Raw genomic sequence first — 23806 nt, 5'->3', positions numbered from 1 at the left:
CACCCACACGTACTTTTCTTCTTTCTCTCTCAACCTCAAAATTCCCATCCTTACAGGGCTAGAGTGTCCTTCTAGTGTCAAAACATTTGCTGCACTATCTTGCAAAACTTTTCCTCCTAATGTCTTTCTACAATTTAGTGGCAAATTTATATGCAGAGTATGATTTGGCGTTGAGAATATTTGAGGTCGAGTTACAATAAATCTTTTTATGTTCCTCTGATTCGCTGTTAGAGTTAATCCCCTGCCGCCTACCCTGTCCCATCTATTGCCATTTCATTCCCAAAAAGACCTCTCTTTCTAATTTATAATCCCTTCCCTTATAACCATCACCAGAACAGTAATAACAATTCTTTGTACTTGGAGGCTAGAAAATTAAACCCTCTGCATAAAAAGCAGTAAAGCGCTTGAGTTCTTTAATGCCTTATTGTCGCTCCTTTTGAAATTGGCACTAAAAGTTGTGAAATTAATACCCCACAGACGCTGTTTACTCCGTTAGATGGTTAAAACCTAAAGTGAATATTGTGAGAGTTTCATTTACACATTGACCCGTTATGCTAATGTGAGAAGATGTGACAACAAAATTGAGAAATTGAAACCTTTTTTATCCTTGTTACGTCATCAATGTGTTATTACACAACTGCTCCTAATTTCCTCAATTTCACGCATTTTTAGACCTGGGAGAGAGTTTCCTTCGACTTGCTTATCGAGTTTTCCCCCAAAATGTCTGACTTTAATTGGTTACAACACATTGAATCATCAACATGATGGCTGCTGTTTTCAGCCGAGCATTTTGAACTAAATTTTATCATTTTCTGATGGCTTTATACACAGTTGAAATATTTGTGACAGCTTGAAGAGCACAAACAAAACAGTTGAAGTTACGTCAAAAAGCAGCGAAAAGGCGACGTTAGCCATCAAACAACAATGCAGAAATTTGGAGCAGAACTGAGTAGTTAATTTAAGATCAAATGTTTTGACAATGCTAAGGCGTGAACAAAATACATTTTTTCACAATTAGCATACTTTGAACGTTACCAGAAAGTATAAGCGTGAATCTAACAAAATTGAAAACGGGCAGCTACCATCTTTCCGGTGACTCCAACATGCCAGTTGTTGGTGCTGGAGTTCGACTTTCGAGCGGCAGACCAAAGTCCAAACCTCAAATAACCTCGACCAAACCCAAAAAGAATGGCCCGTCTTGTGGAGGTTCCCGGAAACGACACCACCACCGTCATCGGAAGTCGCACATTGTTAAAACAGGCCAAACTGTGAAAATCATGTGTACGTGGAACATGTTTATAGCAGCTTCAATTGCCATGTCGATTTTCTTAGTGGGTCTGATTGGCTGTTTGATTGGCTACCAATCACCCTACATCATGGAAATTAGACACTGGGAAGAGGGCGATACACCTAAAGATCATAAAGATGAGTTATCACCAACAGATGACATTATATTTACAGTACTCTACGACTTCCGCTACGTGGGTCCTGTAGTTATGGGCGTAGGCGGGTTTATAATGCTGTGTGTATGTGTTGTCATGTACAATGAAAAGGATCGAATCGAAACTGGCGAGTCCAAAATGATTTCTTCCGATACGGACATCTACAACCGGGCAATCCAAGATTATCTGGAGCGTGAGGAGAGGTCCAAAAACAAGTATTCTTTCCTTGACAACTCAAGTCATCCTTTGGAGTCTTCGGTTCTGAACCAGGACTCCATGTCATACAGAAGTGCCTCCTACTGTTCCATGAACAGTTCTGTTGTCAAGTTTGGCAACTTCTACCTCCAGACCTCTGACATGCAGCAAACTCAGCTGATAGAACCAGACGATGCCCAAAATAACCTCGACAGCATATCACGTAACCATAGCAACGCCAACTCCTCTGCTGGGCCAATGATCCAGCTTAGCATTCCCAAAATGAAAATGTTCCAGATGTCCTTACGCCACTGTTCCAGCGATTCAGAAGACATCGATCGCTACCTCCAAAATGGCAATAATTTCCTTATTCGACAGAGCACGACTTCTAGCAGTTCCCCTACTCTGAACCTCTCGGAGTACGCGGTGCCTTCTTCCTCGGATGCACAGCACTTAATAGCACAACAGACTCAATCTACCTGTTCTAGTTATAATCAGTTAGTACACAGTAATCACCAGTTGCCAGTAGTTAGCAGTAGTGACAACAATAGACATGGAAGGGCCTCTATTAACACAAGTGGAGAAGTTGGAAGAGCAGAAGTTGTTTTGGACATTCCAGAACCACCCTCGGATCCAGGCTTGCCTAACACCACCTACACCAGACTCTTATGAGAATGACAGCCAAGCTGGGATTTCATCTGAACACAGGTTATCATAAATTTTGATATCATAAGATAATAATTGGGTACCAATTTTTTCTCTTCGTATCTATTCTTAGTTGAAATCGATTCTTGGGACCAGCCAAAATTCACAATACCATAGTACCCAATATAAGAGAAAATGATCTCAAAAATGTTCCTCCTGAAATTGATATTTCGAGTGAAATTAAGGTGACTAGACCAAGCGTTTTTATCATGCCCACAATACTTACTTAATTCGAGTTAGGCTGTGATGCTTTGAATGAAATCCAATGGGCTGCTTAGGCGTGGTCTTGGCAATTGAAATGCTAAATTAGCTCTTACAGCTATGACTTAATTTCGTCGCTGGTTCAACTTAAATCCCTCGAGAAGCGGCTCACGGGAGACTCAAAAATGAAAGAAAATTATGCAAAGACCATCAGTGAAGACCTCGATAAGCGTTACGTAATTACAGTCCCTGATGCACATATGGTCGAGCGGTGGTCAGATAAAGAGTGGTACCTACCACATCACCTCGTAATCAAACCGAGCAAACCGGGGAATGTAAGTTGAGTGCTAAATGGTGCAGCAAAGTACCACGGTACTTCCTTGAACAAGTCTTCGCTCACAGGTACCGACTTGCTCCAAACTTAATCCATGTGCTACTTAGGTTCCGTCAAAATCAATTCACCGTGTCGGCAGATATCGAGGTTATGTTCCTCCAAGTGGGTTTCCCAGCTGACTGTGACCAGCCATCATCACTGCGTTTGATGGCTTGACCCCACAAAAAATTTTGTAGTCAAAACACGCGCCAACAATTTGGGGCTAAAGACTCACCTATAAGCGCTAATTATGCATTACAACGCACGGCCCGTGACAATGTTAATCAGTACCCCGAGGCAAGCTAAGCCGTCCTAGAAAAATTCCACATGAACGATTACTAAGATTCGGTGGAGTCGCCTGAGAGGGCTCTCATCAGATGGAAGGAATTGGTGCATCTTCTCGATTTTGATGGGTTCAAAATGCTCTAAGTCTCGGTACTTTTCTCGCAGACATTTTTATTCATTTGAAAATTGACGTTTTTGCTTTCAGAAGCTTTTTGAATTGCTTTTCGGTTATATGATGAAAAAATTGATTGCAATGACATTTTTAAACAGACTAGGGATTGCTTTGTTTTTTGAGTGCTGTTGATTGGTTCCTTCATTTTCGAGCAAAACGTTTCTGATGCTAAAACCAATCAAACAAAACCGCTCTGACGTCCTCCCTATTGTCTCCGATGCCCAGGTCAAGCAGGTTTACTTCGGAGAAGCATAATTCCACGCATCATTGTGAGTGACTTTTCCTATTATCAAATTGTTTCCTCTGCTATCAAACAAACATATTATTTCTTCTAATTTACAAACTGAACACGTCAAACAAACTGCACATCTATTTGTTTTTGCACGGAGAATGAACCAGTTTCCGCAAAAGTCATTCCGTGAACCATGGTGAGTAACTTCCGCATTTATTTTGTCTAATGCCGCCGTTGGGTGCTATGAAACAAATGAATACTTCAACCAAATTGATTGCTCGATTGTTGGTGTGTAGATAAAAAATCAACTTTTGTGCCACTCAAAAATCCACACTGAGGATCATCTAAAGAACTCACATTTGCAGGATTCTTTGACGTCTTTTTGCACCCTTTTAGGGTGCACTGCAACAAAATGAGAAGGTCCAGTACAAGTGCACAATATTTCAAAACCGCTTTTCAAATTCTGTTTCACGTCTGGATTGATGATGGGCATTTCTACTCTGGGCAACAGTATGCACTCGTCTTTTGGTTTAGCAAGGTGTTTTCTTGGAAAAATTCGACCGAAGTATCGAGCACCTCATTGTAATATTCTCCCGAGACGGAGAAAGGATCAAAGTCTAAATACCTAACGTTAAGTTTTTCGGAACATTATCTGGCATATATTTTAATTATTAATCCATGGCCAATAAGAAATAGAAAACAGTAGTGGATCAAAGTGATCATTTCCTTGGACGCCTCACGCATTTCGCTATGTAAAACTTCTTTCGAAAGACAGATATGATGAGAGGAGAAAAATAGTGGATTGAACTGAGCACCAGCTGCCAGAATGTGCAGTTGTTGGACTAAAAATTGAACAATTTCATTATAATCAAACATTGAACAATTTCATTATAATGGAATTTTCATAGATCCAAAAACAAGTTGTCGTTATTTAGGTAAAATGATTGATAACAATCTAAATTTTGACATTCAGCTGAACAAAACATTAACAAAAATGGCAAATGCTATTAGGTGAATTTACTTAGTAAGACATTTTCTACCACTAAAAGCAAGAATCGTTCTTTTTAAATCACTTGTTTTGTCCCATCTCAATTTCAGTGCAATTTTTTTTCAATCGTTGTCGGTTATGTCACTTCAAAGAGTTAATAAACAAATAAATTGGGGAATAAAGGTTTGCCACCTGCGCAAAAAGTTTGACAGTGCAAGAGATCTATTACTGAAAGACAAAATTTTACCAGCAGAGCTTTTCATTAAAAAAGCTTGTCTTCTTAAATTTTTTGACCTCCTCTCACAATATAAACAGAGTAGTCGAGAAACCAAAAACTCCTCTTTCAGGATTCTTGAAAAGTACGAATTGACCAAAAACTGCAGAACTGTCCAGTTTTTTCCAAAGAATAAGTGCCAATCCAAATGGAGTGACAGGTCACTGATCAGAAATTTTTCTAGGAAGTGGAATAATTTGCCAATTGAAATCCGAAAAGAGAAAACTAAAAACAAATTTAAGGAAAAACTAAGCAGCGAAATGGTCAAACTGCATGAACGTGTTCCAATAGATAGACAAGTAAGAGGCTTTAGGAATTTTTTCTACTGAAGTATAAAGACCAAACTATTCATATATTTACGAGGCGATTTTGAAAATGCAAATATTTAACCAAACGTTCTTGTTGTGGTTATAACTTTAAATTTACATTTTTGAAGATTAAAAAAAAAATTGAAGCCGCTCCAGAAACAAAAATTGATGATGTGTTGAATTTCAAGCTTGGCTCATACAAAATATTAGGAGAATAAGTGATTGCTTTGCGCCTGCCCTGACTGCAACGCTTAACTCCACTGTGTCAAACAGCTCTGTTGCCTCAACGTTGGCTCTTTGCGCGGCAAAAACTTCAAAGGGCCTCAACACTTCACCAACTGCTATTGGTAGAAAACTGGTCTTCATTGTGAGAGCTGCGGGGGCAATACAACAGAAAACTCAAAAAACAACCTAAAAATCCGCCTTCAATCAAAAATACTAAAGTACCTACTTATGATTTATAGTACAAATTCTTATTGACGTGGAGCTCTGCATTGTACAGGTTGCTTAATATTGATTCATTTCAGCGGGGCCTGCTGCAGTTTAGCAGCTGAAATTATACAGCTGCTTTTTTCTGTTTCTATAGCAAGCGTTTTATGCGCGTTCTGTGTTTTTCTTAGTTTTCAGTATAATTTTCAAAATATTCAGCAAATTGCCAATGAGAACAAGAAGTCAGTGACACGTGGGCTGCACATGCCATCCATTCAAATACACGTGGGAGGAACTTAGTTACAGCCTCACATGAAGGCAGAGAAAAAGAACTCTCTGCTTCTTCTTGGCAACAAAACTTGCGTACAACTTTTCTATTTCTAATTCTAGTCTTTTTTCAATTCGAAGTTGCGATCTTGTTTGAGTTTGTTTAGTAAGATCCGAAGGCGCGCTACAGGGCATCAAACTGGTCTCAATTTTTTAAGAACAGATTCAAAGAGGCGGACTCATGAGTTTATGATCGCATTAAAAAATAGATATACAGAGAGTTGGTTAAACAAGTTTTCGTTGCAATTTCTGGAACAATTTATGAAAAATTTTCATCTTTTAGTCACGATATAGTTAGTTAGTGGCTATCAAAGAAAAATAAAGTAAGACAATGCAAACAACAATTTTTAATTTTGAGTCAAAAGTTGTTTTCAATTGGTAAGATATTTGTTGTTTCCCTGGAGAGGACTTATTTTCGTAATATTTCAAGAATCAAAGCCTAGCTGATGATCAAAATGCAGCAGCTTAATTCTAATAAGTTAAAAATAGACTCTGTTCAAAAGAATACTAACCGCCTAAACTACTTTTGAGAATTGAATCGTTAATTTAATCAATCTTGGGGCTTCCAAATCGTTCATATTTGAATTTCATTAGAAATATCTCACCTCAATATCACAACTAGCAATAAGATCTATACTCTAGTAAACCCGTTAACTGTATTCTTTAAATTTTCCACTGCCATCAGTTATTTTTGTATTATTGCTGGCGTAAGTCATGCTTGAGGGGAATTTTCTATGTTCCCTATTTACACAGATTTTTGTTGGCACAGACATTAAGACGGATTAATGCAGGGATTACAGAGGTGAAGGTAGAGGTCAAAATGCCGATTTCTTCTGAATAGATTGGGGTTAAAACGGTTCGTCTTTCACTCTTCTGCTTTCTTAAATGTAAAGCGAACAGACCAATTAATGGCCACTGTCTGAGTTATAACCCCGTAGAGGCAATTTCTCAATACCACGATCCAATTAAATCATCATTGTGACACTTGAAATGTGTCCATTTTGACATCTTGAATAGCCTTTTAGTTGTATAACTGCTAGAAGCTTCAATGCACACGCCGAATGGGTCCAATAAGCGTCTTGATTGCACCCTCTAGCGCTCCTTCTATAACCCTAATTTGAAGGACACCAAAAAGCAATTACCCAAATTGCGGGTCGCTTCATAGGCGCCGTGGAATTGATTTGCAACTTTTGGAAGTCATTTATAGGGGATTTGAAATTGGATTTAACTAAAGAGGTTAGCAAAATTTCCTGGGAGTAGATTGAGGCATTCGCATTGGGAATGTGGGGGTAGATGGGGTGGTGGTTTTTGATGACAAAGGTGTACTAATGACGTGGGCACAGGCAATTAGCTGATTGGCATTTAGTGATTGCTTTTTGCAACAGGCAGGGTTGTTCTTCACAGGGGGTGTTTTGTCTGATTGCATTGTCGCCTTCAATTTGCTTTTACAATGAATGCTCCTTCTAATTTCGTAGTTTTGTGACATGCCACCAGTATTTGTTCCCCCATCAAGAGCTCCCATGATTCTAACAAGTCCGTAGTTTAAAGCCGGGTAGACCAAATTAAAGCCTTCAAATTCAGTCTGAAACCATTACGAGTTTTTGGGTCTGAGTCTTCTGTACAAAAATCTAATAGGACAACGCGGACGTACAGTATTTATTGAGTACCTTTCAGCACTGAACTAGCACTTTTCAAAATTAAAAATGATATTCAGTACTGAAAAATGAAATTCGAAGATAGAGCCCAAGTGACTTGATCAAAAGCCAAATGTTACTTTGAAATCCTGGACAGAAACAGTTTCAAGAAAGCTTTCGATCAAACGACACAGAAGCAAAATCCTTTGATACTTAAAGAATACAAGGAGGCTCGGTAATGTGCGTTCGCACATTAAGTTCCGACCCCGCTCATCTACATTTTCACTTAATTGTCTACCAAATGAGGATTAAAAAATTAACACGGCAACATGTCGTTCAACAAACTAATAAATGAATAAAACAATCTACCTTAGAGGGCCTATGAGACCTGTGACTACCATAACATGACTACCAGAGAAGACGGGGATAAAAATCAAATAGTTTCAAATATTAATTACGACCAAAACTCGTTGTCCATTTTTTGAAATATTGAAAAACCAAATCAAGATGGCGTCAGATAAAACTTACACTAAGAAGGTTAAACCGTACTTTATTAGAACAAAATATGGAACTTATTCTCAATGCAACTTCGTAACAAGTCGACAAGAAATGAGCAAAAGGGCAAAACTTAATAAAACAACAAATGAAATCATTGAGAGATTCTTTTTTACCACCACAGAGAGCGACTGAGACCTTTCACTATCCAGGATATGTCATATGACTGCAAGAAGAACGACGAAAACAGGCAAAAAGGAAGAATTTGCACGAAAAAATTTGCGCGAAAACGATGTCCCAGCCAATTAAAATTGTGCTGTTCATTAAAAACATTGAAAATCTTTGATTGCGTTTTTTTAAAGTGAAAAAATGTGTGAATCAATTGACGCCCATTATTGAAATACTGTGAAAAGAAAACAAAAACCTACGAAAATGGTGAATATGCAAAAATCACAAATATTTTATGAAAACTGGTTTTACCAAGCAAAAAGACCATTTCAGGAAGATAAAACCGTTAGGAAAAGAAAAATGTATTTCAATAGATAAATGACGTGACCTGTCATTAGAGATGCTAAGCTACAAGTTAACAGAAATAGGATTGGCAATTCTCAAAAATCTAACGTCTTTTTTTAAAAAAAAATATTTTCAAAATTCATAGACAACAAAAGTTTTCAACTAAAAGTGTAGACAGTTTGTCTTGCAATTAACTGGAAAACTAACTGCGCCTGTTATTGATGAGACTAAATCATCGGACAACACAATAACTTTAGGTACAAGCTGAACAAAAAAATTTCACAAAACTTTACTAAACCAGATTGTTGAAACCATTAAATTTCTAATAAATAATTATCCAGGAGAACTTAAAATCTTCATTTGCGTCTCGTTTGGTTACCATAAAGTCTTTTTGTAATACGACTATCCCAAATTGACAGCAAAAAGAACCACAAAAAATGAAAAGTTTCACAAAATTCTTCTGAAACAAGTTGTCTAAGCCCTGAAGACATCAGTCAAAACGTTTAAACATCAGAGAATTTATTGTTTGGTTCAACAAAAAATCAAACAGAGCTCTAATAAATGCGAAGTTACAAAAATGATACAACATTGTAAAATACGAAAAGAAACGCAAATCTGAACAAAAAGGGATAAGTTGAAGAATACTATTACTCTCTATTTAGGAATATAATTTGAAAGTCAAAAAAACCATTAGCTATTTACAGATATCAGCTATTAAGTTCCATGATTTATTTATAGTTGGCCACGGAGAACTTTCATCACCAATTATTTGTCATACGACAACAAAAACGAACAACAAACAGAAGGCAAAAATAAAAAACTCTACCAAATTCTGCAAGAGAATGGTGTTGCAGCCCTTAAAACCATATGTACTGAAAACAAAAAAATATTCAATTCCAAGTTTTGTAAAGCTTTTTTCAGTTAGACTGATAACTATTGTGACAATTTAACAAGGAAACAAAAACAACAGCAAAAATGGGCAATTATGCAAAAAAAATCATGAAGTTTTGTATAAAAACTCGTAGTACCAAGAGCAAGAAAACCTTCCGTTTAAACCAAATCCGCCAAAAATTTCGATTGCACTCTATGGGGAAGAAAGCGTGAACTGTATTGATACAGAATACGCAAAAATTGTCTAAAATAAAAGAAAATGACAATTCAAAAAATCAATGAAATTTCCTTAAAACATAAACATTCAATAACATAAGAGAAATTAGGTAACAAGCGAAAGCATGCTAAAGGTTCAATTACACCTCTTGAGGAAGCCATTTGGATCCTCGATTGGTTAGATTTAAAAAGGAGACTGCAAAAACAATAACAATGGAAGGCAAAACACAAGAATTCAGTTGAAGTTTACTAAAACTCTTCCTCAAAGCCATAAAAAACCTATGATTCTCGGAAAACAGAGTCTATCTACATTCAGTCTCATGTTTACTTAAATGAGAGCTGTTCATTAATGGATCCGTGAATGAAAAATTTTGTCAATAATCAACATTAAAAAATAAAAGCAAATTGTTTGAAAGAAGGCGGCACTATAATAAAAATTGAAAGTTTCTGGTTTGCAGCTCGCCCAACAAACTGCCCAAGTGTTCCAAGTGTTTGCGAATTAGACCAATTGTTGCGTGAAATTCTTCAAATATTAAAAAAACAGCGATGCATTTTGTATATTTATCGAGATATAGATGCAAGAAACGGCAAAAATTTAATTCCAGAAGACTTTCATAGGGCGCCTAAATTCAGCTAGCGCTCTTTTGTAGGTTATAAGTTAGAGTCTCTGGTAAGGTTTCTAGGTCACTACGTCTGGTAAACTTTTACAAATTGGAACGAAAAAGCACATTTTGTGCCAATTTTTGATGAAAAAATTCGAATTTTGAAAATTTTACAGACAAATTTTAGCCAAAAAAACTTCATAAAAACAATTCAGCTACGCTTTTCTATCTTTAACGGTTACAATAACACTCTACCGTTAAAAATTTAGATTTATTTTAAATTATTTTACCGAAATTGTGCCAATTTTTAGCAAAAATTACGGTGAAAATTTCAACAAAAACAGTTGACTGTTCACAAAATTTTAATTCTCTATAATTCCCTGTAAAATACGAAAATCGAAAAAATCTTTTTAAATCCATATTCTAGGATGTACGTGCTTTTTAATGATACCACTCACAATTCTGTACGATGAAAATATCGATCGGTCAAAATTGACTGAACAAAAAAAACACAGTTGAGTATATAGTTCCTCCCTCCCCACTAAAGTGGGGGTCGGAGCAATTAGTGTGGAAAACCAAGGTTTCCGCGAGCAAAGTCAAGCAAAGTCAAGCATTGTGGACCTCACTGATTTATATTTTACTATTTTTATTATGTCCACCGGCATTTCTGAAAATATACAAATAGCCCGCTATATGTTTTGGAGTGTCTTGAATGTGAAGCAGTAATTAACATGTTTTCTAAAGATTTCATATCTCAGATAAAGGTAGATTATTTTTACAAATCCAGGTTGATTGTCTACAGAATTGTTCAGTTTTCATGACTAGAGAGATCCAAAGATTCGCAGCGGATTTGACATAAATGGCGACTCGTTTTATAAGCTATAAATTAGTTGGCAAGTCTGGTCCAAATGTCGGAGAATGGCTAATTGATTTATAAAGTCTAAACCGAGTAACAGTAGTTAAGAAAGCCCCGGGATAGAATGCGGTTGGAAGAGAAAAGAGAGGGCATGAGTTGCAATGGAATTGGCTCCCCACCTGATACCACACTATAGTTGTAGTACAATGTGGTAAAGGAAAGTGAATCCATCTTCCTTGTTATTAGCAAACACGACAAAGCAAATTATCATAAAATTGATAGCCAACAGAAAGCATGTCTCCCTTGTATATTATACGATAGACGATAATGAGAATTAGATAAAGTACCATATTCCCCAAATTTTGTAGACCTTGCAGAAAAATAAAATTTGCAAGAAACATCTAATTTTGATCCAGAATTGATGTAAAAAAATCGGGTATCACAATTATAAGTTCCTCAATTCAAATTACGTACATGGAAAAAAGTTTGCAGAATAGTCATTTACCTTTTCGAAAAAATTTCGTTAAAAAGAATGCAAACGAGCAGCATATCACATCATTCATTTCGTGTTTTGAAATTCTAATTGTTAGAATGATTATTATGCTCGGATAAAGTACGTAAATCATAAATTAAAGGTATGCTTGGTTGGGGAACTCATGGTTGCAATCATTTCTAAGTTCAGTCCATTCTGAGAAAGTTTTCTTGCGATCAGCCTTGTGCGCACAAATCACCATGGTGCCCACGCAAATGAGTATTTGCCTTTTGTTTGCTCCCAGAAACCCTCACAATGGGGTCTTCAAAATTTCGTCATCATCAACCCACACAATCGGCTTGAACGGAATAAATGAGCATTGTCCCCCCTCATTGAGTGACAAACAAGTTCGCGCACAGCAATGACTGGACAACTAAAATTGGGGAGCCAAGACTGTAAATTAACTATTGTGTAACTATAGTGGGGCTGAGGTTGTTGTCGCAGAAATGAGTCTTATAACAGGGGATCACTGGTGATCAGCATTGTGGCTGATCCTCTCATTAAAGTCACTGAGACTCCTTGAGATAATTGATTGTAGGCAATTGATAAACCAGCTGGTTGAAAGATTCGGTTATCGGCAAGCAAGGCTATACGTTCAAAGTTTTTCGAACCAAATTTGAGAAAACCCCGAATTATTCAAACGCTAGTGGTACAAATTGGCTACCTATTTCGGTACATTTTCGGGCATATTGTTCAAATTTCCTACCTTCAGCATTTGTCAGAGCAAAACCACACCTCCTCGCCGCATCTGAAATTAGACTGGGCTGCTGTGGGAAATTATGGTTACATCCAACGCAGATAGTTGTCCCACTGACCAGCTGGGCAAGTATATGTCTCCTGGCCTTGAGTTAATATCCGGAATCAAATTTTTCTGTTCGCAGACGGGGGCTAAGTTTGCGGTCGAGCAGGCAGTAAATATTCTATCCCTCACTCTATCGTGCCGCTATATTTTCCCCCAGACCATGGAAGCCTAAAGCGTGATCGCCTAGCTTGTTCAGTCTGCCGTTTTGACAGTAAGGGCATTTTTGTTCCTCAATGTATAATGGAACAACAATCCGATACTTCAATGCGACTCTTAAATCATTTGGCTGAAGGTGAAGGCCCAGACTAGGGATTGGAGATGCGGAAAGCCAGGCACCAGATTGGGGCAACGTTAGTAAACGCAAACGAGCTTTCTCTCGATTTGAAATCTGATTACCAAGAAGGTCAGAAAAAGCAGCATCGTCAAGTGCCTCCTGATTCTTGTGTTGTGTATATTGGCTAATTTCCAGATTCTTCAGTTCCAATGTTTCTTTGAAAATTTGGTTGTCTGTAAATTTCTCACCGGTCAATTGTTTTATTAAACCGTCTGCCTGCGATACTGACCCAACAAACGCCGCTTTCAATTGGTCAAGAACTTCTTGTCTAATTCCAACGCTAGTTTTGCTTATTGGTAGACAAGCCTGCTTCCAAGCAATGTCACTTATAACGGTGCCTAACACATTCTCAAATGTTGTTCTCTGAAGGTAGTCAAAACCCTGCAAAATAACAGAGGTTTCGTCAGATGGAGTGTTACATCGCAAGGAATATACCATCTTTGGGGCGCCAAGTCAGCTTCGAAGAATTCCAGGTGCATGATGTGGGTCGTCTAGATACCCCAGGTTGTCGAGCAGTTTTTCTATTTTGTTTTTGTTGACTCTTTTCCTCAAAGATGCAGCAACAGAGCTAGAATTGCCGATGGCAGCGCCCAAGATCTTCAGTCCTTCTTTGCTGTTTCTCTTTACTCTGTTATCTATAGCGTTCAGAAGAACGGGTGACCAAAGCTAACAATTTTCCATTCTGAACTCTAAACCGCATCCTTCACCCAAATTTGTCAACAAATTCAATGCTGTGCAAAGTTATTGGTGGGTACCAGCAAGGATGCCATCATCCAAATACCAATTACGCAGTACCAGATTTGGTAACTTCGTTTCAATTTCTAAAACGATTGGCCACAGAACTAGTGAAAACAAAAGCGAAGCGGCCCCAAAAGATCCCCTTGTTGTATTCCCGATTGGCTACTTAAATATGTGTTGTTAAAATGCAAATGATTGTGTTGTGAATAGCAAAAACTCGCAAAAGGGGCATCAAAAGGTAAGAATTTTGCGACTGCTTCCAAAACCTTGCCTCTTTTTACCGAATTGAAGGCAATTTTGAAATCAATCTGCAATATTCCGGAATTTTTGCAGTTTTTCAAAGGAAATTCTTGTTGCATGTACTATGCCTTCTTACCACCCTTGACTGCTACTCCCAATTGTTTTGTGTTAAATAGATCAGCAGCTTCTGAATTCGTTTCACGAGCTATGCATTCAGCAATTAGACGTCGAATGACTTCCCCAACAGCAATAGGACGGACCCCACCTTTCAATGCAGTTAGTGTTGCACTACATAGTATAGGAACATCGAATTAGGGAAGCTAACCCCTGCTGGCTAAGTTGACAAATTTTGTTAAACTAGTGATTGCTCGCTTTGATTGATCAGGAGCACCGCATGCAGCAGGTGCTCGAAATACAATTTTGACTGCCCAGCTGCAGTTAATTTGGAGAACAACTCCATTTTAAGAATACTGACGCCTCGTCAAATTGATATGCAATCGTGTTAGCATCTTGATCAAATTGGTGATCAAGTTTCTTTTCCTTAGGGTGGAGCTTTTTAGGTTCATTCAACGTTGCAGCATTGTCAGGAGCAACGCCGTCAGAAGACAGAATTTTTGCTGCCCTGTCAAACTGCTCTTGCAGGCCAAAAGATTTAGCGCGGCTTGCTAAAGCGTCTATTGACTCATTGCTAGTTTTACTTGACTGCTTCATTGAGGCCGCCTCGTACCACAGTGCAGCCTATTCACCTGATTTCCATCGCTCGAGTCTGCTCAACAACTGTTTATGTTTCTGCTGCTTGTGCTTCTTACCCCCACGATTAGACGCACGTAGAACACATTTGCTTATTGCAAAGAATTTTTTCCAATTTTCTAACGATTGCGCGTGTGAAATGCAAGCATCGATAACGGATGTTAGTAATTTTGACCATCTCACTCGAAACTTTACAGGAATGAACCTTAGGGTAGGGATATGCTTACTGCTGATGGTTCGGAGATCTGGGAGTTCAATAGATTTATATCTGTTGCAGCTAGGTTTGCTGAACTCGCGGATTGCACAATCTTGTCTATCCGCTTCGCTAAATTGCTTGGTATCTTTTTTACTTTAGACAGTTAAAAGCGTAAATTGCGAGTAGGCCCATATTGATTTGGAGCACACCATCTCATCAAAGTTTGGTCCCCACTGGTCGTATCTAATTTTAGTTTTTCTTTCATCATCTCTAATTTTAGAGATGATATTCGATAACAGATATCTGGTACAGTTTATCATTTTTGTCGGGGTAGAAAAGTGTTGTTTTGGCGGGCACTTGAAAGCGGGAAGCAGTGTCATCAATTATTAAATTATTCATTTGCTGAGTCAACCCCGAAGATAAATTGCTTTGTTTTGCCCTCTTACTAAGCTCTGTAGTAATGTCAGTCTCAGTTAACAAAACTTTCCTGCTTTCTCTAGTTTTCATAACTGTTTTATCTGATTAACATTGAATGTGCAAATGCTTATCAAGTTTTTTTCCCAACAGATAAATAAAACAAGGGCGGGGTTGTTTTGGTTAGATCTCTACGGTTTGGGGTCCACAAACTGCTGAAGAACCACTAGATAATTGATTTGCTCACGTACACAGTGCTTCTGATATGATAACAGCAAAAAAAAAGTTAGTGGGGGGATCAATCTAGGGTGCTCAAGACTCGGTGTAAAATTTGTTTCTATTTTTCTATTTTCGTCTTGCTTGTTGAAATCAAAAGAGCAACTTAAATGCACGTGGAACTTCATCCGATTCAAGTTCTGGTTAAATTTCAGGAATTTGTTATCTAAAAAAAATTAGTTCTCCTACTGCGTAGTTTTTCGTAGCCTTGAAGGACAGTTGATGTGCGACCAATTTTTTTGAGACGGCTTTGTCTTGCGGATCATGTGTTTGAATGCATTTGTGAGATTGGAAGACAGAATTATTACAAGAGGTTCTGCGTTGATAGCTGCTACTGGCACCCCACTCTAATGTAAGCGTTTAACAAAATTTCTACGCTAGGTTATTATAATGCATCCATCAATTGTTTAGAGCAGGAGTCAATCATGACCGCATCTGATAACAAATGTTAGTGAGCAATTGTTCCTACCCCACTTAGTTCGGAGATCAACTATATGCTCAACTGGTTCTTTTCTTCTGCCATTTTTTGGCGGATCGATGTAATTATTGTAGAGTATTGTGAGTGGCATCATTAGAAAGCCCATCCAGCGTTAAATACAGGAACATTTCTTTTGATTTTCGCATTTTTGAGGAATTGATGTTCCGATTCCACAAAGAATTCATTCTGTAATTTTCGCCCATAAAATCTTCGTCAATTTTGCTAAAATGTGTTAAAAAGTCTGATTGGTTTTACTTTTGAAAGTAAAGGAGGGTTTTTAAAATGTGTGATTCAACTTCTCGGCTAAGATTGCTGCTAAGTTTTATTCGATGTTCAGACTTCTCAAATATCAACAATGGCAGCAAATATGCTACTTTAGCCGAATTTGATGAAATTTGTCAGAAGTAAATACCTGAACTCCGTTGACGCAATCTCTGTATTTTCTAAAGAATTTACTGCTTCCTAAGAGAGTCTTCTGAGCTTAACGTTTTCGGTTGTTTTGATAACTTGACTCGATAATTATTCAAAATCTTTATTTCTTTTTAATACAATGTTTTTTCGCAAAGGTTATCTTTTTAGCTAACTTTTGGATCGGATATTGTTTCTTCTTTACCACTAAGCAATATAATAGCTGGTTTTGGTATCATCGAGGAACTTCATAATCAAAAAAGTTCCAATTGCACTGAGGCTTGGCCGTTTTTCTCTGTATTTTCTAAAGAATTTACTGCTTTCTAAGAGAGTCTTCTGAGCTTAACGTTTTCGGTTGTTTTGATAACTTGACTCGATAATTATTCAAAATCTTTATTTCTTTTTAATACAATGTTTTTTCGCAAAGGTTATCTTTTTAGCTAACTTTTGGATCGGATATTGTTTCTTCTTTACCACTAAGCAATATAATAGCTGGTTTTGGTATCATCGAGGAACTTCATAATCAAAAAAGTTCCAATTGCACTGAGGCTTGGCCGTTTTTCAGTTTTTTTTATGTTAGTTAAGAAGGACAACGATTTAAAATCAAGAAGTAATTATGAAAAATTCTATATGTATATGTTTGACAAAGTGTTTTGCTATGCTTTGAAAAATCTTGTGTTTTGTAAGCGCTTAGGCGGCTTCTTTGCAGTCTCAAGATATAGTCTCACTATTCAAAAATCTAGCTTTCGTCTTTAGCTAGTATAAGTGAACCAACAGAATACTGTTTAATATCAAATGTCTCCTAGAATTTTGGATGTTTTTGTTTAAAGAAAACATCAGTGAACTTTGAAATTTCTTGACTGATTTTTGTATGATTGTAGCTGAGTCAGTAAAAGCAAATCGCACTTTATAGAACTTGATCTTTATCGCGGGATTTTAACTAATGGTTTCTGCTTTTGGAACTACGAGTTGTCATGACAATTCGTTCTCGTTTCTTGGTCAAATTATGACATTAAGGACAAGTTCTTTGGGCCTTGAAAACGGCAAATTTTAATTTTTTTGATTTTTTTATTGAGATAAGCTTATAGTTGTAACGGCGGTGACACCGTTTTCAGAAGTTTACTCTGTTTTTTCGTTAGTATTTTGTAGTTTTTTAGTCATATTTGGATAATGACTAGCATCGGTCGGTTTTCTTTGCATGTATAAAAGAAACTAGTTAATGACTGCTGCTTAAAGCGAATGTATCTAATGACTTTTGAATCAATTCCTTTAAACAAAGGAAGATTCGAACTTAGCCACTTTTGCTATCCTATTTTGTCATTATGTACCTTTATCTCATCACGAACAAATCTGATCACATGCGCTAAACAATAATGCTGATCAAGACATCAACTTCTCTGTTTGTTTTATGTTTTGAATGATGGCTTTTGGGTTGAGATAATGGTTTTTATTGTTTTTTCTTGCTGTCCCTTTACAAAGAGAGCTCAATGACATTGAACAGAGAGGTCTAAGCTGAACAGAGGACTTGTTTTGCAATCATTCTACGAGTTTCTTTAATTAATGGTTTCCTGGCCTTGATACGAGTTTTGAAACAAAATTGTTGATTTTTGAATATTCACTTTTTTAGAGGTTATTTTGGTTTCTTTTTCTTAATATTTACCTATTGACACGTCCAATTGGCGTTGAATGAATGTGCAATTGCCCATTTTTAGTTTTTTTAGGGACCAATTATTAGTTTTAACGGCTGCTTCATCGTTTTCTCTAAGAAAATAATCTTTTTTTTGAAATTTTTTCTGTATTTGTCGCTCGTTTTTTAGTTACGTTTAAATTTCTGGACAAATATAGGTCTCAATTGTTTGCTATGGAATTATAAAAGATAGTGTAACTAATTTTTTTTTACTTACAGCTGTTTATCCTAGAATGATCCTAGTTTTGAAAACTGCCCCTTTCTGCTCTGATAGCGAATCAATGAAGTAGAAGTTAATCTCTTTAGTTTAAGTTTTGTATGATGCCATTGGGAATTTTTTAGGGTGTTTTTGGTTTGAATATACATCACGTTTTTGTTGCATTTAATATTTTTCTAACTTGTGGTCTCATTATTGGCAGATCTCATGGTCCCACTAACGCGTCATTTTATAGTTCATTTAGTGGTTGGAGTTGAAAAGATTTTTAAACTCCGTTTACTTTCGAGCAATATGTGAAATTTTGAAAGTTCCTTATGTTTTCCTCATTTGGTAGAGAATTAAAATTGAATTGTAGATGAGTGGGTTCGGAACATAATGTGCAAACGCGTTTCACTAGTTGAAGTTCGAAGTTTAGTTGAAGATTTGCTGTTTTTCACTGTTTCGTTGGTGTTCTAAAAATTTTTCTCAATGTGTTTCTTTCTGCTAATTTCAGAATCATAAAACGTAATCAATGACAAAAATACTTTTTTTTTTCACAAGAGAAAAGGTTGCTTCTAGGTTGCTATTTTTGCTTAATTTCGGCTGACTCTTCTGGTAATCTTGTAAAGAAATCCAGAATCAAAGCAGTTAAATTCGTTCAATTTCCTAATATTTCTCAAAGTGTTCACCCTAAAAACTGCTGAGACAAAGCTCAGAAGCTGCAAAGAATTCACACCCTCTTGACGTTTTATTGAAACTTCTTTCTCAGGCGAGAAGCTATTAATATTTTTAGTCTTTGTGGCCTTGACACTATTTTAGGTATTCATAGAATTCAAAGTGTTCAAAGTTTTTCTATCGAATTGTGAGCAGAGATTGCATCTGTTGTTATTTACAGCGAGATCAATTATTTTCAAAACTCCTAAGAATTTAAATCTTGGCTTCCTTCGGCGGAATTCACATGGCTTGATGCTCGTTTGACACGTTGGGGTTTAGTGTAAATAGGAGACATTGTTGCCCGGCTTCCAACAATAAATAGTATGAAAATATTGAAGATTTTGATGTACGATTAACTGTTGTACTAAATTTGATGTCACTAATTTTCGAAAACGATTTTGATTTTTGTCGCATCTATTTATCTTTTTTGTTGCAGCGTTTCTCAATCTTTTTCTACTGAGATGGTGCTTGAGTGTTGTGACAGAATTGTTAACTTTGTCAACTCTCAATCCAGTTTTATAGAGTCCCACGAGCCCCTGAGGCATGGGTATTGTGAATTGATTATAATACCAACATTTGAAGTACCCAGGTTTAAGCCTTGACTTATGAAATGACCGTGCTTGACCCAAAAAGGATATGAAATGACAATGCCAGGAAATTGTCCACCAAAACTCTTTAGTTTGAACTTCTAGTCACCTCCATTTAAGCTTGACTTAATTTTTTGCCACTGGAATTGACCTCAACCGAAACTTCTGAACTTTAAATTATTGGCTCAAAATCGATTCTCGATTATCTCTCGACTCAAATTGAAGGAATCATTTTACCTCAGCCCAAATCATGAGTCGACAAAAAACTTTGCTTGCATCTGAGTTTTGCATCGAACATTTTTGTGCGCTCATCTCTTTTTCACTATTGCTTATGTCGTATTCAAAAAGTATGCTCCTTCATGTCTTGTAATTCCGAAGATCCACTAATCAACCAAAAAAAATATTTCAATACTTTGGAAAGAAAAATGACGGAATCAGGTAACGTATAGTCAAACTAACAGTTTTTTGGCATTTTTGCAACTCGGTGTTCAGCTGGAATTGCAAAAAATTCTAGAATTTCAATTGAGAAAAGACTTAACTTGCTGCTCTACCCAAGAAAAGACCGCGCTCGACCAATAATTGTTCCGACCCCACTTTAGTGGGGAGGGAGGAACTATATACTCAACTGGGTTTTTTTGTTCAGTCAATTTTGGCCGACCGATTTGTTTATCATAGAGCCCGGACTTGAGTCGCAGAGCTTTTCAGCACTGAACCAGCACATTTCAAGAGCAAAAACTTAATTCAGTAATGAAACATTGTATTTTCAGAATAATTTAGGTTTCTTTATGTGCAGTATGTCTTCATTATGTTTATATTGAGGTCATAGAGTTCGCCCAGGCTAAACTTATCCTGTATAGTCTGCAAATTACTCATACCCCAAAATTAAGTCTGAGCAGAATAAATTCATACTTTTGTAGCTTATAACTGGTAATTACTATAGTAACTCACTATTTATACTTAAGCTAGTTTGTAGGCAAATATCACAAAGACCATTTAGCGCAGTGGTTACGACTCGTTACGCAAATTAGATGTCACAAGCACCCACGCGGAAGTTCGAATCGAGTTTTGAAACAAAATTGTTGATTTTTGAATATTCACTTTTTTAGAGGTTATTTTGGTTTCTTTTTCTTAATATTTACCTATTGACACGTCCAATTGGCGTTGAATGAATGTGCAATTGCCCATTTTTAGTTTTTTTAGGGACCAATTATTAGTTTTAACGGCTGCTTCATCGTTTTCTCTAAGAAAATAATCTTTTTTTTGAAATTTTTTCTGTATTTGTCGCTCGTTTTTTAGTTACGTTTAAATTTCTGGACAAATATAGGTCTCAATTGTTTGCTATGGAATTATAAAAGATAGTGTAACTAATTTTTTTTTACTTACAGCTGTTTATCCTAGAATGATCCTAGTTTTGAAAACTGCCCCTTTCTGCTCTGATAGCGAATCAATGAAGTAGAAGTTAATCTCTTTAGTTTAAGTTTTGTATGATGCCATTGGGAATTTTTTAGGGTGTTTTTGGTTTGAATATACATCACGTTTTTGTTGCATTTAATATTTTTCTAACTTGTGGTCTCATTATTGGCAGATCTCATGGTCCCACTAACGCGTCATTTTATAGTTCATTTAGTGGTTGGAGTTGAAAAGATTTTTAAACTCCGTTTACTTTCGAGCAATATGTGAAATTTTGAAAGTTCCTTATGTTTTCCTCATTTGGTAGAGAATTAAAATTGAATTGTAGATGAGTGGGTTCGGAACATAATGTGCAAACGCGTTTCACTAGTTGAAGTTCGAAGTTTAGTTGAAGATTTGCTGTTTTTCACTGTTTCGTTGGTGTTCTAAAAATTTTTCTCAATGTGTTTCTTTCTGCTAATTTCAGAATCATAAAACGTAATCAATGACAAAAATACTTTTATTTTTTTTTCACAAGAGAAAAGGTTGCTTCTAGGTTGCTATTTTTGCTTAATTTCGGCTGACTCTTCTGGTAATCTTGTAAAGAAATCCAGAATCAAAGCAGTTAAATTCGTTCAATTTCCTAATATTTCTCAAAGTGTTCACCCTAAAAACTGCTGAGACAAAGCTCAGAAGCTGCAAAGAATTCACACCCTCTTGACGTTTTATTGAAACTTCTTTCTCAGGCGAGAAGCTATTAATATTTTTAGTCTTTGTGGCCTTGACACTATTTTAGGTATTCATAGAATTCAAAGTGTTCAAAGTTTTTCTATCGAATTGTGAGCAGAGATTGCATCTGTTGTTATTTACAGCGAGATCAATTATTTTCAAAACTCCTAAGAATTTAAATCTTGGCTTCCTTCGGCGGAATTCACATGGCTTGATGCTCGTTTGACACGTTGGGGTTTAGTGTAAATAGGAGACATTGTTGCCCGGCTTCCAACAATAAATAGTATGAAAATATTGAAGATTTTGATGTACGATTAACTGTTGTACTAAATTTGATGTCACTAATTTTCGAAAACGATTTTGATTTTTGTCGCATCTATTTATCTTTTTTGTTGCTGCGTTTCTCAATCTTTTTCTACTGAGATGGTGCTTGAGTGTTGTGACAGAATTGTTAACTTTGTCAACTCTCAATCCAGTTTTATAGAGTCCCACGAGCCCCTGAGGCATGGGTATTGTGAATTGATTATAATACCAACATTTGAAGTACCCAGGTTTAAGCCTTGACTTATGAAATGACCGTGCTTGACCCAAAAAGGATATGAAATGACAATGCCAGGAAATTGTCCACCAAAACTCTTTAGTTTGAACTTCTAGTCACCTCCATTTAAGCTTGACTTAATTTTTTGCCACTGGAATTGACCTCAACCGAAACTTCTGAACTTTAAATTATTGGCTCAAAATCGATTCTCGATTATCTCTCGACTCAAATTGAAGGAATCATTTTACCTCAGCCCAAATCATGAGTCGACAAAAAACTTTGCTTGCATCTGAGTTTTGCATCGAACATTTTTGTGCGCTCATCTCTTTTTCACTATTGCTTATGTCGTATTCAAAAAGTATGCTCCTTCATGTCTTGTAATTCCGAAGATCCACTAATCAACCAAAAAAAATATTTCAATACTTTGGAAAGAAAAATGACGGAATCAGGTAACGTATAGTCAAACTAACAGTTTTTTGGCATTTTTGCAACTCGGTGTTCAGCTGGAATTGCAAAAAATTCTAGAATTTCAATTGAGAAAAGACTTAACTTGCTGCTCTACCCAAGAAAAGACCGCGCTCGACCAATAATTGTTCCGACCCCACTTTAGTGGGGAGGGAGGAACTATATACTCAACTGGGTTTTTTTGTTCAGTCAATTTTGGCCGACCGATTTGTTTATCATAGAGCCCGGACTTGAGTCGCAGAGCTTTTCAGCACTGAACCAGCACATTTCAAGAGCAAAAACTTAATTCAGTAATGAAACATTGTATTTTCAGAATAATTTAGGTTTCTTTATGTGCAGTATGTCTTGATTATGTTTATATTGAGGTCATAGAGTTCGCCCAGGCTAAACTTATCCTGTATAGTCTGCAAATTACTCATACCCCAAAATTAAGTCTGAGCAGAATAAATTCATACTTTTGTAGCTTATAACTGGTAATTACTATAGTAACTCACTATTTATACTTAAGCTAGTTTGTAGGCAAATATCACAAAGACCATTTAGCGCAGTGGTTACGACTCGTTACGCAAATTAGATGTCACAAGCACCCACGCGGAAGTTCGAATCGCATTTAAAGCAAACGATTTGGGCGGGAGTTAAGCTGAACATATTATTTTTCATGACGTAAATTTCATTCAAAATTCAGACTAGCCAGTGTAAATTGTGGCATGAACAGAGTACTGGTCATCCTAAAAAACAGAATGTTTTTAGACTGATTCAGCGCTGATTTGCTCTGCCACCAACCTCCGGGAGAACTGTCAGTGGTATCATTAAAAAGCCCGTCCAGCGTAGAATACGGAATTAAAACGATTTTTTCGACTTTCGTGTTTTACAGGGAGTTGTCGAGGTTTAAATTTTTGTGAACATTCGACTGATTTTATTCACATTTTCAGTAATTTTTGCTAAAATTTAGCACAATTCCGCTAAAATAATTCAAAATAAGTTAAAATTCTTAACGGCAGAGTGTTGTTGTTAACGTTAGTGATAGAAGAGCGTTGCTGAACTGTTTGGTTGAAGTTTAAGTGGCTCAAATATTTCGATAAAATTTTCAAAATTAAAACTTTTTTTCATCGAAAATGGCACAAAATATGCTTTTTTGGTCCACTTTGTTAAAGTTTGCCAGACTTAGTGACCTAGAAACCTTAACACGGACTCC

The 23806-nt window shown here is 36.6% G+C and overlaps 1 protein-coding gene across 1 annotated transcript in view; it reads left to right on the top strand.

Moving 5' to 3' along the window:
- LOC142355155 (uncharacterized) overlaps positions 1-23806 on the top strand; it is a 46158-nt gene that overhangs the window by 979 nt on the left and 21373 nt on the right. The window contains exon 2 of the mRNA XM_075407409.1: positions 57-2345. Coding sequence (XP_075263524.1) covers positions 1104-2309 — 1206 coding nt within the window. The 5' untranslated portion in view covers positions 57-1103 and the 3' untranslated portion in view covers positions 2310-2345. The remainder of the gene's footprint in view (positions 1-56; positions 2346-23806) is intronic.

This window comes from Convolutriloba macropyga, unplaced genomic scaffold, assembly GCF_964194025.1.
Source record: "Convolutriloba macropyga unplaced genomic scaffold, txConMacr16.3 SCAFFOLD_1014, whole genome shotgun sequence".
NCBI classification, from domain to species: Eukaryota; Metazoa; Xenacoelomorpha; order Acoela; family Convolutidae; genus Convolutriloba; species Convolutriloba macropyga.
The sequence above is the reverse complement of the archived record's forward strand: the minus strand, read 5'-3'. Positions and strand labels throughout refer to the sequence as shown.